The sequence below is a fragment of the Pezoporus occidentalis genome, unplaced genomic scaffold (genome assembly GCF_034315485.1).
Source record: "Pezoporus occidentalis ecotype Australia unplaced genomic scaffold, CSIRO_AGI_Poc_V1 ctg37, whole genome shotgun sequence".
Taxonomy (NCBI): domain Eukaryota; kingdom Metazoa; phylum Chordata; class Aves; order Psittaciformes; family Psittacidae; genus Pezoporus; species Pezoporus occidentalis.
In genome coordinates, this window is record NW_026915691.1 from 2,042,316 (window position 1) to 2,056,582 (window position 14,267).

At 38.2% G+C, this 14,267-nt stretch overlaps 1 protein-coding gene across 9 annotated transcripts in view; it reads right to left on the reverse strand.

Moving 5' to 3' along the window:
• Positions 1–14,267, reverse strand: part of CIT (citron rho-interacting serine/threonine kinase) — a 73,335-nt gene that overhangs the window by 26,139 nt on the left and 32,929 nt on the right. For all 9 annotated transcript variants that reach the window (XM_062631201.1, XM_062631209.1, XM_062631207.1 and 6 more), the window contains exons 17-24: positions 13,859–13,999; positions 13,368–13,493; positions 10,306–10,401; positions 8,424–8,540; positions 7,869–7,978; positions 4,724–4,898; positions 3,188–3,385; positions 957–1,010 (exon numbers count right to left, since the gene is read on the reverse strand). In XM_062631201.1, the coding sequence (XP_062487185.1) occupies positions 957–1,010; positions 3,188–3,385; positions 4,724–4,898; positions 7,869–7,978; positions 8,424–8,540; positions 10,306–10,401; positions 13,368–13,493; positions 13,859–13,999 (1,017 nt within the window). The remainder of the gene's footprint in view (positions 1–956; positions 1,011–3,187; positions 3,386–4,723; positions 4,899–7,868; positions 7,979–8,423; positions 8,541–10,305; positions 10,402–13,367; positions 13,494–13,858; positions 14,000–14,267) is intronic.

Here is a 14,267-nt window from a genome sequence, read left to right on the forward strand (position 1 = left end):
AAAAGCAACCAAGGAAAAGACAGTAACTCTCATCCTGAAAAGATACTTTGGAAAGATGAAAACTTGTACCTTCCTCAGTCCAACAGCATGAGAAATGGAAGTTTGAGGAAACCGCTGGAAGTAGGGAAGCAATCAAGATAAAAAAAACCCAGACTTTAAGCCCTGCTTACAAGGTGGGGTAAAGAGAAAACGTGCAGAAAAGCTGGCAGTCAGTGCTGACCCAGAAGGCTGTGGTCCTTCTTCAACCCTTCTGTAATTCACATCACTGGAAGATGTGCTCCATCAATGTTCTCTATCAACCATCATAAACACATTTGAAGGTAATGTTAAATATGCAAGAATCCCTATCAATAGACAAACCTTCTGACACCTGTCTTGGATTGATGAAATGAATCTAAAAACATGTCAAAAGATCTCAAGCAATAGAAGGTGCAAATTAAGGTCCTAAAATCTTCTCTGCTCTTTGAGCAGATGATTGTATGGCAATGTATTATTTGGAACCACTACATTTCTTGCCTCTTCAAACAGTATTAGAGTCCTCCTTAAAACCCAGAGCAGCATGAAGGCTCTTCCACTGTGGCCTAGATCTACAGTGCAGCTCAGGATTTGGACAGGTAGATCTTTTCTTCTTGGGAGTAGAAAAGGTCTTCACCTACAATGTTTTTTTTTTGCAGCTGATACACCATTCTTACTAGCTGCACTGCAATGAGATATTTTAATTTACTTTCTTCTCCAAACAGAAGAATAGTATCAATTTCATGATCAGACTATAACCTCAAAATTGAGGTCTACCTGAAACCCAAAAGAAATCAAGTCCAATCCATCTAGCTCCTACTAATACCTTGAAGCCAGAAGTCCACATTAGGAACTAGTGTCATCAAGGATTAATTAATTAAATTGTTTGTTTCCTTATCCTTACTTTCAAAATAATTCAATGATCTGTATTTAATACTCACTGTGCAGCTATTACGAAGGGCTTCAAATTTACGCTGGATTTCATCTCTATGTGCCTAAAGGAGGTAAGAAGTTAATCATCAATTTTTCATACATTAGAATTTGAATCCAACAGCTGTTGCTAAACAAACTGAAGAACAACCTATCAGCAAGCAAAGTTTGGAAGGCAGATGCTGCAGGCTATGAAAGCACTCTGTAGTGGCAAAAGCAAAAGTCACATCCTACTTAAAATATGCTTGTGGACCCAGCTCTGATTCACTTCAGAAAAATGTACAAACTCAAGAACTGAATTATGTAAAAGGTTTCATCTGAAATGGTCACCAGAAGACATGTCAATTCCATGGCAACTTTGTACATTCTCGACATTTCAATTTGAGTTGGTTTTACTTCCATATCCAGACTGGTTATTTCATATAAAGTAAATGCTGAATACAATTTAATGCTTGAAAAGAGAAATTACCATGAAGCATTATGCAAGCTATCCCAAACATCTCTGCCAATCTCCCTGAATCCTACCAGAACGTACCATTTCATCCTGAGCCTCTCTAAAAAGCAGTGATGAAACACAATAATCAGTTTTTGGAAGATAGCACCCGGAATGTGGACAAGCGCAAACACTCATTTTAAAGAATGCAGCACTGCCATGCACCATTTTACCTCCTGATTCACAAGCAAAGCATGATAAAGCAAAAGTTCTTGTTTCAGCCTCCTGGCCTCTCTCAAAATTCATCAAACTGATTTAACACGTGTCTAATGGCATATGCTATTGGAAAACTTCACAAATGAAAGGTTAGCACACTGGCACATCCAGCCACCTTTCTTCATTTAGAATATTTTCCTTAGAGCCAAGAGACTAAACAGGAAAACCCATTCAGCAGAAGTCAGACATGAAAGCTGAAAAGCTATCTTACCACAAGAGGCAATGTGAAAAATAAGAGTAGTACATTAAAAAATCCATTATAGAAATACTCCCAAGCCCACCAACTGGACTGTCTTACAGCAGCTGGTCCAAAAGCACTACCATTTTGCCAAATAACTGAGTGAACATAGGACATAATTATTCAGCTGTTTCCCTGGTGGTACAGGGTAAAGATACCAAGCACGTTGCCATCCCATTGGCAGTGATATTAGGTGTTATACAAAGCTTCCAGCTGGGAGGTATCATCTCAGTTTTGAGCAAAAAAGAAACTGATGCCATGTTCTATTCAGTCCCTCTCACGCCTTGACAGTGTTGCTTGTACTTTGCCAGCATGTACCCGCTTTAGAACAACTTGGAATGAGCAATTCTCCCATTCATGTACCCAAAGCATCACCATAACACAAGCACCTATCTCAGCTGAGCCCACCACCCCTTCCAAAAAATAGCAATGGCAGAGATATTCTGAATAGTTCTTTGGTCAAATGCCACTGGAGCAAGAGAATGCACATTTTCAACACTTTAAAACACACAGATTTGAAGGTCATTAAAGACTGCTGCTCAATGGGAGTTAGCTGGTATCAGGTCATCTACCTCTCTGCTCTATCTCTCCACAGCCCCAGGAAACTTTTATGAAGGAAACATTTCTTTGAATCAAGCCGTTTGAAAGCATCTGTTTGTCCTCAAGAGACAGCAACCAGCAGCATGCAATTTAAAACTGCATTTACAGGGGATGAAAGGGGAAGGGAGAGGTAGAAATTGAACTTCTTTTTCGCTTATACCATTCACAGACCTCACCAGAGACTTCAGACACACAAGACAATTTGTAATGAAATACGCATTGGAATAAAATTATGTTCTAACAGCACTATTTTTCTAGGAATTTGTTTGATCCCCCCTGAATAAGTATACTCAAAGCAGGGTAACTGATAGAAAAAAACAACATTAAAATATTTCTGATCACCAGGTAGTTTCAAATTCATGAGCTATTATTTAAGCAAGTAAATCACAGGGTAAACCTCCTAACAATAACAATTTCATATGCAACTTCCACCTCATCGCAAAAGCAGTAACACTCTTACAAACAGTTTTGGCAGCAATGAGCCACTACTAGGAAGCATTCGTGTCGTTAAAGATATTAAGACAAAATCTGACTCCTTAGCCATTTCTGCTCCTATCAACACAAGGCACAGTCTGCATCCTGTTCTGAAAATTAAAAATTAAATAGTATAACTTCATTTTAACCCCTTTATGAAATGTGCACCTATGTAATTCTGATCTGTATATATAGCTCATGGCAGAGATTTTAGGGCTCACCGTGAGAGCTTGAATCTCTTCCTCTGCCTCAGCTGTGGTCTCCTCTAGCTCAGTTTTGGCCTCACGGAGCTGGTTCTCCAGGGCTGTCCGTGCAGCCTGCAGCCCAGTGATTTGAGATTCCCTCTCCTGGAGTGTCAGCTGCAGTTCTGTCAACTGCCTTTTGAGCTCCAGCTTTTGCTCTTCATGCTCTAGGCTAACCTGGAGGAAAAAAAAGGTAGCAACCAAATATAAAATACAGGCAATGTCATTTCATTTCAGACCTCACTTTCAGATGCCATTGCCATGTCTATCCCAAATATTGACAGATTGCTTAAGTCAAGGCAGTTCTGTCTACCTAGAAACTACCAGTTTGTTTTGAAAAAGGTTAAAAGCAACCTGGCATTTTGAAACAACAACAACAAGGGCACAAGAATAGTTCCAGCTGTGACTCAAATAGCGCATACCAAACACTGATATAAAAAGCATAAACGTTGAAGTAGCTTGTGATGAATTTGCTTCACTGAAATTGAGACTCTTTAAGAATCTTTATTTGAGAAACTTTAGGCATAAACATCAAGACTTATCTTTACATGTATGTAAACATTACATACATTTTGCAACTGACTTTCATATTTCATTTTCCTTTCAGATTATTTTTAAAGAAACCAACCAGATCATCTGGCTCTGGGGTTATGTGAATGGCTTCAGTTGAAGGTTTTCTTGAGGCATACTCAGGGATAAACTTGTCATTTCCAGAAATGGATAAGTAACAAACAAGCAACAGAATGGATCTCAGTGCTCAAAATCAATTCCAAACCATAGCACCTTCTTCAGGCTGTCTGCTGTCTCAAGTGAATCTATTGTGCTGTAGATGCGTGACAAGCCTGCCACAAATCTTATACTGGTCCAAACCAACTTCTGGTCAAATAAGGACATGTGTTGGTTGTCCAACCCTCTTAGCTAAAGGCAAGCTTTCAGTCTTAGCTGAAAATCAGTGGCCTGAGACTGGAGAAGATAAAAGATGTGAAGTGAATCCAGACTAGCTGATACAAACCTAAAACTGAAGCACAGCTCACAAATCTTTTTAAAAAAATCCTATTTTCATATTACTGTTAGGCTTTCTTTCCAGAAAACTTCTGAAAAATGTGTGTGAATCAACAGGTCTACTATTTTCTCATAGCAATTCTGGTCTTTGCTTTCTGTTCTGTAGATTCTACGGTTATGCTGGTCATTGCACATAGCTTTTTCACTTTACCCCATAACCACTCTAGCTGAATAACTTTATAAGGATATTGTAAAGCAAACCATAAACATGGTTCAGAGAAAAGATGATCTAAAGGCTCAGATTTTGTTACATCTAAGAATGACAAATCCTTCGTACTTACTTTTATCTCCTTTTAATGAGCCATTTTAAAATTATGGTTTTAATTACACCTTAGAATACCATTTTTTATGACACACAGAACTAAACCAACTTAATGCTAGTTCTCACTATGATGCTCAAAATGGGGTGCATCCAAGTAAGTGTGTTTGGAAGGGTTAAAGCCAAGTTTTCACCTCTCGCAGCCTTGTCTCTAACTCCAGCAGGCGGTTCTTGTCAGTGTGATCCTGGTGACTCATCTTCTCCAATTGTTCCTCTAGTTTTCGATTCTGGGCCTCTAACTTTCCAGCCTGTGTTTCCAAGTAGAACTTCTGTTGCCTGAGCTCTGAAATCATCTCTTCTTGGGCTTTCCTGATAGGAGAAAAGCACAAGTGACAAACCCAAAATGTCCTTAACATATGTCCTGTTCACTGGGGTGAAGTAAGCAAGCATATACTACAAGTTTCCTATAAAATGGAATAGTGAAGTTCTTAGCTTAAATTTTACATCCCAACTAAAAGAAAAAAAGAAATGAAAGGCAACCCTTTATTCCTGTCTGCAAGAGATCCATGTACCAGTGCATTCACCAACATATCCCCAGAGCACTAAATGCCTTGTCTGAAAGTTAATGTGCCACAGAGCAATCTGCAACAATACTGTTGTATTAATACAGTTCAGATTTCACCAATTCCTTGTTACGTGTCTTTCTGTACAGGAAAAAAAAAGACGCTAAGAGCAATTGCTGTCATACGATGTATTTCCTTGAGATAAGAGAACCACTATGGCTTAGGGGTTGAGGAGAGGGTAGTGTGTTGTAGGTTGTTTTGTTGGGGTATTTTTGAAGTTGTAATTGACCTAGAACTTGACCTACACTGAAGTGAAGTTTCATTGTCTCTGATCAAAGTCTCAGACTACAGAGCAATCAAAAAAAATTGCTTGTTCTCATAAGAACTTTGAGATCTGGCAATAATTAATTACTACCATAAGAATTTGAATGGATATCCTCATAAAAACATTTAAAAAAGAAAAAACAAGAAGGAAGCAAAGGTCTTTCTTCATTATTTACAATTCCTGGAATCATTTTATCAAGCATTGGAAAGTTCTGCCTGTGTGCTTTCTTAGAAGTCTCACAAAGATCTACATATATTAATGAATTAATATTTTAAGAAGTTCACTGTGAGCTAAGCTGTTATTAATCCTATCCCAGAGAAATTATGTGGGTTGCCCAAGATCAAATAGGAAGACTTAACAAAACTAATAATAGAACTTCAGTTTTCTGACTCACGTTTCTGCGCATCACATGAAAACCATCCTTTCAACCTTTCTCTGTTTTTAATTCACCTCTACAGATTGTTGCCAGCCAGAACTGCCAAATGGCATTACTTCACTTCCTGCTGTTTATTGGGCTGTCTTCTCAGGAACCTGATAATCATTAGTTTCCTCGGATCCTGATGGAACAAGAGCTAACAGTTCCCCTCTCCTCCAAAGGGCTTAATCATTAGTTCTCCTCTTCAAACATGCTCAGATTAGCTGTAGCTTTTGTGGATTACAGTCCAACAACAGGTTTATATATATTCTCCACCACAATTCGCAAAATAAGCACAAATTCATTAGCTATCTGCATACATAATAAAGCAATTTTCTCTTGAAATGTTGTTACTTCTGTACTACCTTCCACCAATCCTGCAAAATTACATTCCTTGACAATATGTCTTCTCAATATTCTGTTCTAAGCCATATGCTAAAACGTTATGAGTTTTTTTTTTTCTTGTTTTCTATGGATCTTCAGTCAGGTGCCCTACTCTCAGAGGATGCACCTACCTCAGCTAAGTTCTTACACACAGTTCAGCACCAATGACTGGGACACTAGACTCCGAGTGTGCTTCCCAGGTACATGTTGAGACAACTTCTGTTTTATTTCAGACTGAAGTTACGGCTTTTGCTGCCTCAACAAACTTTCTGGGTGATTAACCGGAGGTCATCTGGAGCATAAAGCAACACAATTAAATTTCTCTGTTATTTCTGTGAATATTTTTGGCTGCTCAGGCTTTGGCTGCTCATAACTTGCCAGACAGTTGAAATACAACAAAATTGGAGCCATTACATATCTGGAGGCATAATCACCACTGGAAAGGAAGAAAACTGAAGCAACTCTCTGCCAAAATTCATCCTTGCTTGGTTCTATTCAATGTTATAGATGAATCTATCCAAGCATTTCCCACAGAGACACTACCTGACATTCCAGCAGCTGATGGACACTGCAAGCCTTTCATCAGGCAACCAAAGTTGATGAACCTCTTAACTCAGTAAGAGCATATACTACTTTAGCCTGATTTGTAAGACACATTAATTAATCCATGCTGTTTCCTATACTTGAAGTAGAATGCCTTCAAGTCATTTATGAAGGAAAAACATCATTTTAAGGACAAGAAATCTCAGCTGAAGTCCACAGCAAAATAAAGTTCAGGCAAACAAAAAGATCTGACACAGAAGATTTCCTCTGTGTTTAATAAATAAGGATTCACAAGAACAATTGCTGATTACACAGTGATTTAACTTGACAGATGATCTTGACCAGTATTATACCCCAAAACCACTGAACTGGCTGTTACACCAGTCAGTGAAAAGAATTAAAGAGAGGCTGAAGCTGAGAAGGCAACTGAGAGATGAGCAAGTGCTACCTGGGCTTGGAAGAGAACAAAATGAATTGAAGTATTGTTCTGAAGCTGAAGCTGGGATATCTCCTACTTCACATTACTCCTGCCCATTTCAGTAACAAAATATCTCGCTCTTGCAATGAGCAATAGAAAAACATGAAAAAACCCTCTTGTTTTCTTACTTGTCTTCTCACCCCACAGGGCAGGATGTTTGTGTTTGTGAAATAAAGGTGTTTAATATTTTCAGTTTCAACATCATGTAACTGTCACAGGAGCCAAGAAAGCAAATCTAAATCTATTAGCAATATGTATGTTTAAAAGAGGAATATATGCTTCTCCAAAGGTATGTTAGACATTAAAATTATTAGTATTCATTTAACATGCTTGATAAACCTTCACAAAAGCACCAGCCTTAGGGAAGGCTCCGAAATAAACATGAAAATACAAACCAACTTCCCTAGTCATGTTTGAGGAAACACAAAATACAGAGTGAACAACAACTCTTTGAATAGCAAGTGTATTTTTGCATCACTGAAAAACAAGCAGGGAGCATAGCAAATCCTGCAAAAAAGAACCACTTTTACAGTAAGTATCACAGAATCATTTAGTTTGGAAAAGACCTTTAAGATCATCTTGCTGAGAACTGCTCAGTAGTGCCCAGTATGATTGCAGTTGCTCTACTTACATGTTCCTCTGGGTAAAAAGGCTGCTGTTTGCTGCCAGTTTATTGGCCTCAGACAGTTCCACTATTCTCTGCTCCAGTGACCGAATCTTCGAATCCATTGCATTAATCATCTGAAACAGAGCAATGTGCCTTTGAGACTGCCCAACACAAGGATTCATAAAAACAATGTTTAAAAGAAGTCTGAACTTTTTCCAGAAACAAAAAGAAGAAAAAGAAAACTTATCAAATGGCCAAAAGAGCACCAGAGGTGCAATTACTGGAGCTATGTACAGCTGCTTTCTACTGCTTCAATATTAGGAGAAAGCAACCATTCTATTACCGACACACAAAAGCAATCACTACACAGCAATTCACATGGCTACTTTGAAGGAAATATTCTTGAACAAACCTTGAATTAAAAAAAAATATGTCTTTAAAAATTAATATTAATCAGTGGATTTCCTTCAAAGCAGCTCATCACCACTACAAAACCTCAAACAAGATTATCTTGCTTGAAATCAGAGCCTCAGAAAGCTACTCTTCAAATGCTTTGATTTCCAATTCAAATACACATACCGCCTTCTGTTCAGCCAGGACTTTACATTTCTCACGCGCTTCTTCTTCATGTCTTCTGAGCATATTCTCAAGTGCTTCCTTATCTGCAAGATCTTTCTTCATCTGATTTTCCAACACCTAAATGAAGACATTTCTTTTGTCTAAATTCTATCTGTTTCACTGGGCAAAGGGCAAGCAGAAAGAAAATCATCAAGATAGACAGATTTTTTTTTTTAAGCAACTGATCATATCTCAAGCAAAATTAAAGCCAAGATGCAACTGCATGAAATCCATGGAGGAGCAAACTCCAAAAAAGTGCACTCCCTCGTTTATCTTTGAAGACTGAATTTAATGATGGAATTATTATGAGGATGTGAAGATACTGTAGATGGTTTTTAATTATTATTTTAAGTCATATAAACTGAGTTCAAGAAATGTTCCAGACTCGTGCAAAAGAAAACAGCAGAACTCTGTACCCTGCTAAGTATAGTAGAGGAAGTAAGGAAGTGCACGTTCTTTGGCTGCCCTACCAACATGGTTGAGAAGTAATTTGTAGGTTCTGTAAGTACACATGAGAAGGCAACTGAGACCCCATGAATTCTTTAAGTTGGAGAAACCAAAACAAACACCTAAGTAAAAGTCTTCTTTTTGTGGCACGAATACCTGTCATTAGGAACAGGACTAAAGTAACAGTTATATACTTCTGAAAATGCAGGTTATGTGTGTATGTGCAGAGCTTTAAATCAGTTGTTAAACTGAAGGCCATTTCCTTCAAAGACAATGGCACAAAGTCTGGACACCGTGGCATATTTTTTACTGTTGTAATTACAAACATCCCATGTCCTCTTTCATCTCTTTGAACCTCTTTCACCTGGCTTCCTGATTCCTCCTACTAAAACTTGTCTCATATGTCCCTGTAATACACTGGCTCTGTCTTTTAATTCTGTTTCCAATCCCTTTTCATTTTTTTTATGGAAAACTTCTGCTTTCCAACATCTACCTCTGATCTTCCTGTTTTCTATCGCTCTCCTCTCATTACTGATTACCACATGCTCTGGTCTGCCAGGAAACCTTCTTTCTTCTCTTTTTTTTTTTCTTCCCTTCATATTTCTCCAATATAAATTTCTTCTCTCCTGTAAATACTACATCCTCTCACATTTATGCTGAAATGTAGAATTAAAGTCCTAGTAAATGTACTAGATAAAGATTGCTCAAAACAGATTATGCTTAGTAGAAACAAAGATTCTTACAACATGCATTTACTGGCTGACATTATGCAGGTTCTTTAGAAAAATCCTTAGCCAGTGCATACACTCCTATTTCCCAGTTTGTTTCTCCTGATTTTAGGGGGTGTCTGTGATTCTATTTCTGTTTGTTAAAGTCTTATGCTACCCTGGAAAAGACAAAAACAAAGTGGGTGGCTTCTGTGGCTTCTTGGCAGATGTTATAGTTCCAAGAAAATGGAATTTCACAAATGCTCTAGTATTTGCTGAATTTAAACCTTGCAGGTAGGCTGTGTGGATACTCATAGAAAATCATCAGTAGGAACCGAAAGCTCTTTCGATATTTGAGATCCAGCAGCATTAAATAAGTATTATTTAGTCAGCAAAAGTCAAGTTACAATCAAAAATTGCTTTCCTATAGCTCTGACTTCAAATGCCATCTGTTTTAATGCAGTGCTAAAGACAGATAAGGTAGAGTGGCATGGCCTAGAAGAAAAACTTACTCAGATTCCATTAAGCTCTAAACATTTCAACAGTGGTAAGCAAGAAGGCAGAAGCATAAGCATAAGGCATAGACATAAGCATAAGACAAAGCAATCAGAGCCTAAAGGCAACTGTTTTTCCCTGAACTCATTCTACCCACAGAAGCTTGTAGGAAGATGTTAAGAAGATATTTTTACTTTGAGTTTTTCCTCGTAGAATTGTTCCTTCTGTTTCAGCTGCAACTCCAGATGTTGTGCTGCAATTTGAGCCTCACGATGTTTTTCCTCCAGCTCCTAAAAGCAGCAGAGATTCATATTCAGACACAAAGAAATAGTAGGTGCTGGGTGTATGTGTTACACAGGTATCAGACATTAATTCATTCTCTTTTTTAAGGCTTCAGACTCCAAAAATCCCAAGGCCAGGACTGCTGTAATAAAAAAACATAGAGAGCTGCAGTCTTGAGCTTTGCTTCTTGCTGATGACCCATCTACAGTACAGCAGGCACACTGCTGAAGACAAAGATTTCTACTTCCATGGTAAGCATCTTCATTTCTCAGTAAAATATTCCCAAAGATGGGCCAAGGACATTTTGTGAAAACATGCAGCTATAAACTCTCTATAGCTGCAGCAGCATCACAGGAAGTTCAGATCTATTTTTAACAAGGTCTCTCACTTGTTTTCTCACAGCAGACCTCAATAATGGGACACTGCTGTCTGTGCTTTTCATTCTACATTCATAGTGGGAATAGTATTTACTTTGCTATATTCCTCAGACAAATGTTGTCAGAATAACTATTTATAAATTGCTTGAAAAAGGAAAAGTGCAGAATGCAATATGGATGGTAGAACAGAATGGTTTTAATCTCTTCACATCAGATAGTTTGTACCGCAAGGACTCACATGATTTTCTATCTCAGAAGTTAGCTACTTCTGCTGCCTGACTGTATTATTCAGGATATATCTATAATCACCTTCCAACAGGACACTTTGTAAAAGTTGAGCTTAGAACTTTCTGCTCACTCATCATCCTATTTGCTATTCCACCAATTTCCTTAAAACCAAGAGGCAGATCCAGGTCTGTCATTCTCTACCACTGGGTTGATTTTTGCATAGACTAGTTCAGGCCTGGGGATGCATCCCTCCTGTCTGCCTTCGTTACTGCATAGCACAGGAAAATTTCCTGATACTTCTACTTTCGCTCTTTTCATATTCTCTTTTCTGATCTTCCTCATCTTGAAAACATACAAAGACTTTTTTGATTCACTAACTGCAATAGACCTCTTTTTCCAGAAGCGAGACTCAAAGACGAGGTTCACTAAAAGTAGGTCATCTACAGTGCCTGGTACCCAACACTTTTGCAAGGAATGGAGATTGCTGCTTTTTGCAATTGAAATATGTCTCCCAGCAACAAGAGGGACAACTCACCTCCCCCAGAAGCCCACACGTTTCAGGTCCTGGCAGAGAATCAGACAACCAGATCAGCAGCAGCTTCAAAGCTACCAGCATCAGACTGCTCATATTGTAGGAGAAGCTTCACCAATTTCTGCAGTGGCACTTAGCAGCCACTGTGGGTTTAAAAAGGTAATCTCTTACCATTCCAGTTACCACTTACTATTCTCTATGTAGCACAAGCTTTGTTATTAGCACCATAACAACTATCTATACTTTCAAGCAATAGTAAGTATCTTCTCTAACTTGTTTCTTACTTGTTATGAAAATCTCTACAGGCAGATCAGCAGGTACTTCTTGGGTATATGACTGTACATGAAACCAATGCCTTTACTCAACAATTTCTATTTTATTCTATGCAAGTCTGTATCTTCACCTCCCTTCCTTCCTTTCTGTACTTTCCATATCAGGAAAAGTCAAACGTGTTTGAAGAGATCCACTTGAGGGAACAAACAGGGTAGAAGAGAAAACAAAGAAAACCACTACCCTGCGCTCCCAGAGCAGAGCTGCAAAGGACTAGGAAAGACTCTGTAGAATTATTTCTTCGACGCCTATTTGACTTTCTTATAAAATACCTCTGTGTGTCTCCAACATTCTGTCAGAACTCCATGGAAACTATCTATAAGAAGAGCTAAACATATCCCTCAGTGTAAAACAATTAGTTGATATTTCTGCTTTCCCCTCCAGTTTTGCCTCCACAGAGAACGTAATCACAACTAAGGAACAATCCCCAAATACACACAAGAGGCTTATGAAACAATTCAAAGTTTTACACTATTTCTAAACATAAAGTTGGCTCTGTGCCCAGTAAAACCAGTCTCCCACTTACCATGCACTCAAGTTATCAAAACAATCTGAAACAAACACCACTACTAAGGAACTGATTCTGCCTTTTCTTGAGAGCATTCAGGCATTCTGATGGTAAAGTCCACATATGCAGCTATTACCCAGAACAAGTATGGGTCATCTGCTGGCTCCAAATATAGTTATTTATATATGTTTTTATATTCATCTATATCTCTATACATACATATATAGATCTATATTATATTTTGGCTTTCCTCAGATGTGCCTATGCTCAGGATTGCTACCAATAAAATCTAATCTTTTTTTCCTTCTCATATTGGTAACACAAAAAAGAGCTCATGAGAAACACAATATTAATTTAATTATTCCATTACAAAGTTATACTTCCTGTCCCAGGGAAGTAAAAGTATTCAAAACACCCTCTGCTTGGTTCACTGTAGACTGACAAACCAACTCGCTCTAAAGATTTAATAGGTTTAACAAGAAGAGAAACAAGGAATTGCCAACAGAGAAGGTATGTGGGTGAAAATGGATTCCTGACAAATATTGTCTCTGGAGACGAACAGTTTAGATGACTAATTTCTCTCTGCTTTGAAATGTAACCATTTCACATAGATCTGACCTCTAAATTCCTTTGCAATTTAATTTAAAAGCTAGATAATCAACGTTTTTATTGGTGCAGCATCCTGTCCTGAGAATGTTTTACTTCTGAAACAATCATTGGATAATTCAGTTAAATATAGTACAGTGACATAAAAGTGCTCCCACTGAGAAAACTAGAAGTTTCAAGTAGTATTAAGACTAAAGGTACAGGAGTGAGTTTGTAACTAAAGGTGCAGGCATAATTTCAGCGCTGAAGCTTTCTCCAGTATGACTGGTACAAGAAACAAATCCTTTCATTCAACAATTTTCTCGTTATTCAGTGTAATTTTGTCTTCTGTTCCTTTCCTACCCCTTTCTCACAAACTCTTACCCTTTATCTTTCATTTTCACTTCTGCTCACCAGAATTTTTTCTGCCATCTGTTGAATCTGTTGAGATTTAGTTTGAATATCTTCCTTGAGACGGTTTTCTCTTCGTTCCACAGTCTCTAATCTCTTCACTTGATTCTCCAGAGAATGGCGCCGTTCCTGCAGAGCGATTATTAACTGCATTTAGATTAACCAACCCTGCATTACCATAAAGCAGTGAGCAGTTTCTAAGTTAGCTGAAGCAGTCAATACATGGTTGTCTTTTAGATTTGAAATCCTCACCATGCCTCAAATCCCTTATGCTAACCGCATCTTTATTGACTCCTCACTGAAAATAAAAAGGCTCTCAGTTTTCTTCAAATAAATAGAAGCTTTTTAATTAAAACTGGATTAATGTCTAACATCACTTTTCCATGAATAGTTCCTATAGGAATACAGAAGGTTTACAGTCATCCACATGAGGGTTCCTAAACTGAGACACATCCCAATAGCTACTTTACTCTAGATAGACATTCTGTACTCACCTCCGCCTCAAGCAATTTCTTCTTCATGCTTTCATTCGAATCTTCCCGATTCTGCAGTTTCTCTAACTCCTTCTCAGCTCTCTCCTTTGCTTGGCGGATATTCTGAAGAAGTTCAGTTGCCTCTGAGCTGGCTTTCACAGCCTAAAGGTTCAAAGGGAGGTGGGGAAGGTATTATGAGAAAAATGCACGTGCAAAAACTTGCCTGTGAAAAGCTCCTAACCCTGAGGTGGTCAACATTCTGAGTAAAACTGCTACAGAACTTTGGCTTAGCAGCCTCAAATTAAGACAATCTTAAATGCATGTAGCAACCCAAATCCTAACTTCTGTTATGTCATTCTTTTCCGTTTCACAAAAAACCCTGAAAATCCAAGGGATCTACGTTTGTCTTGCTGGACTGCAAGTTTCTAAT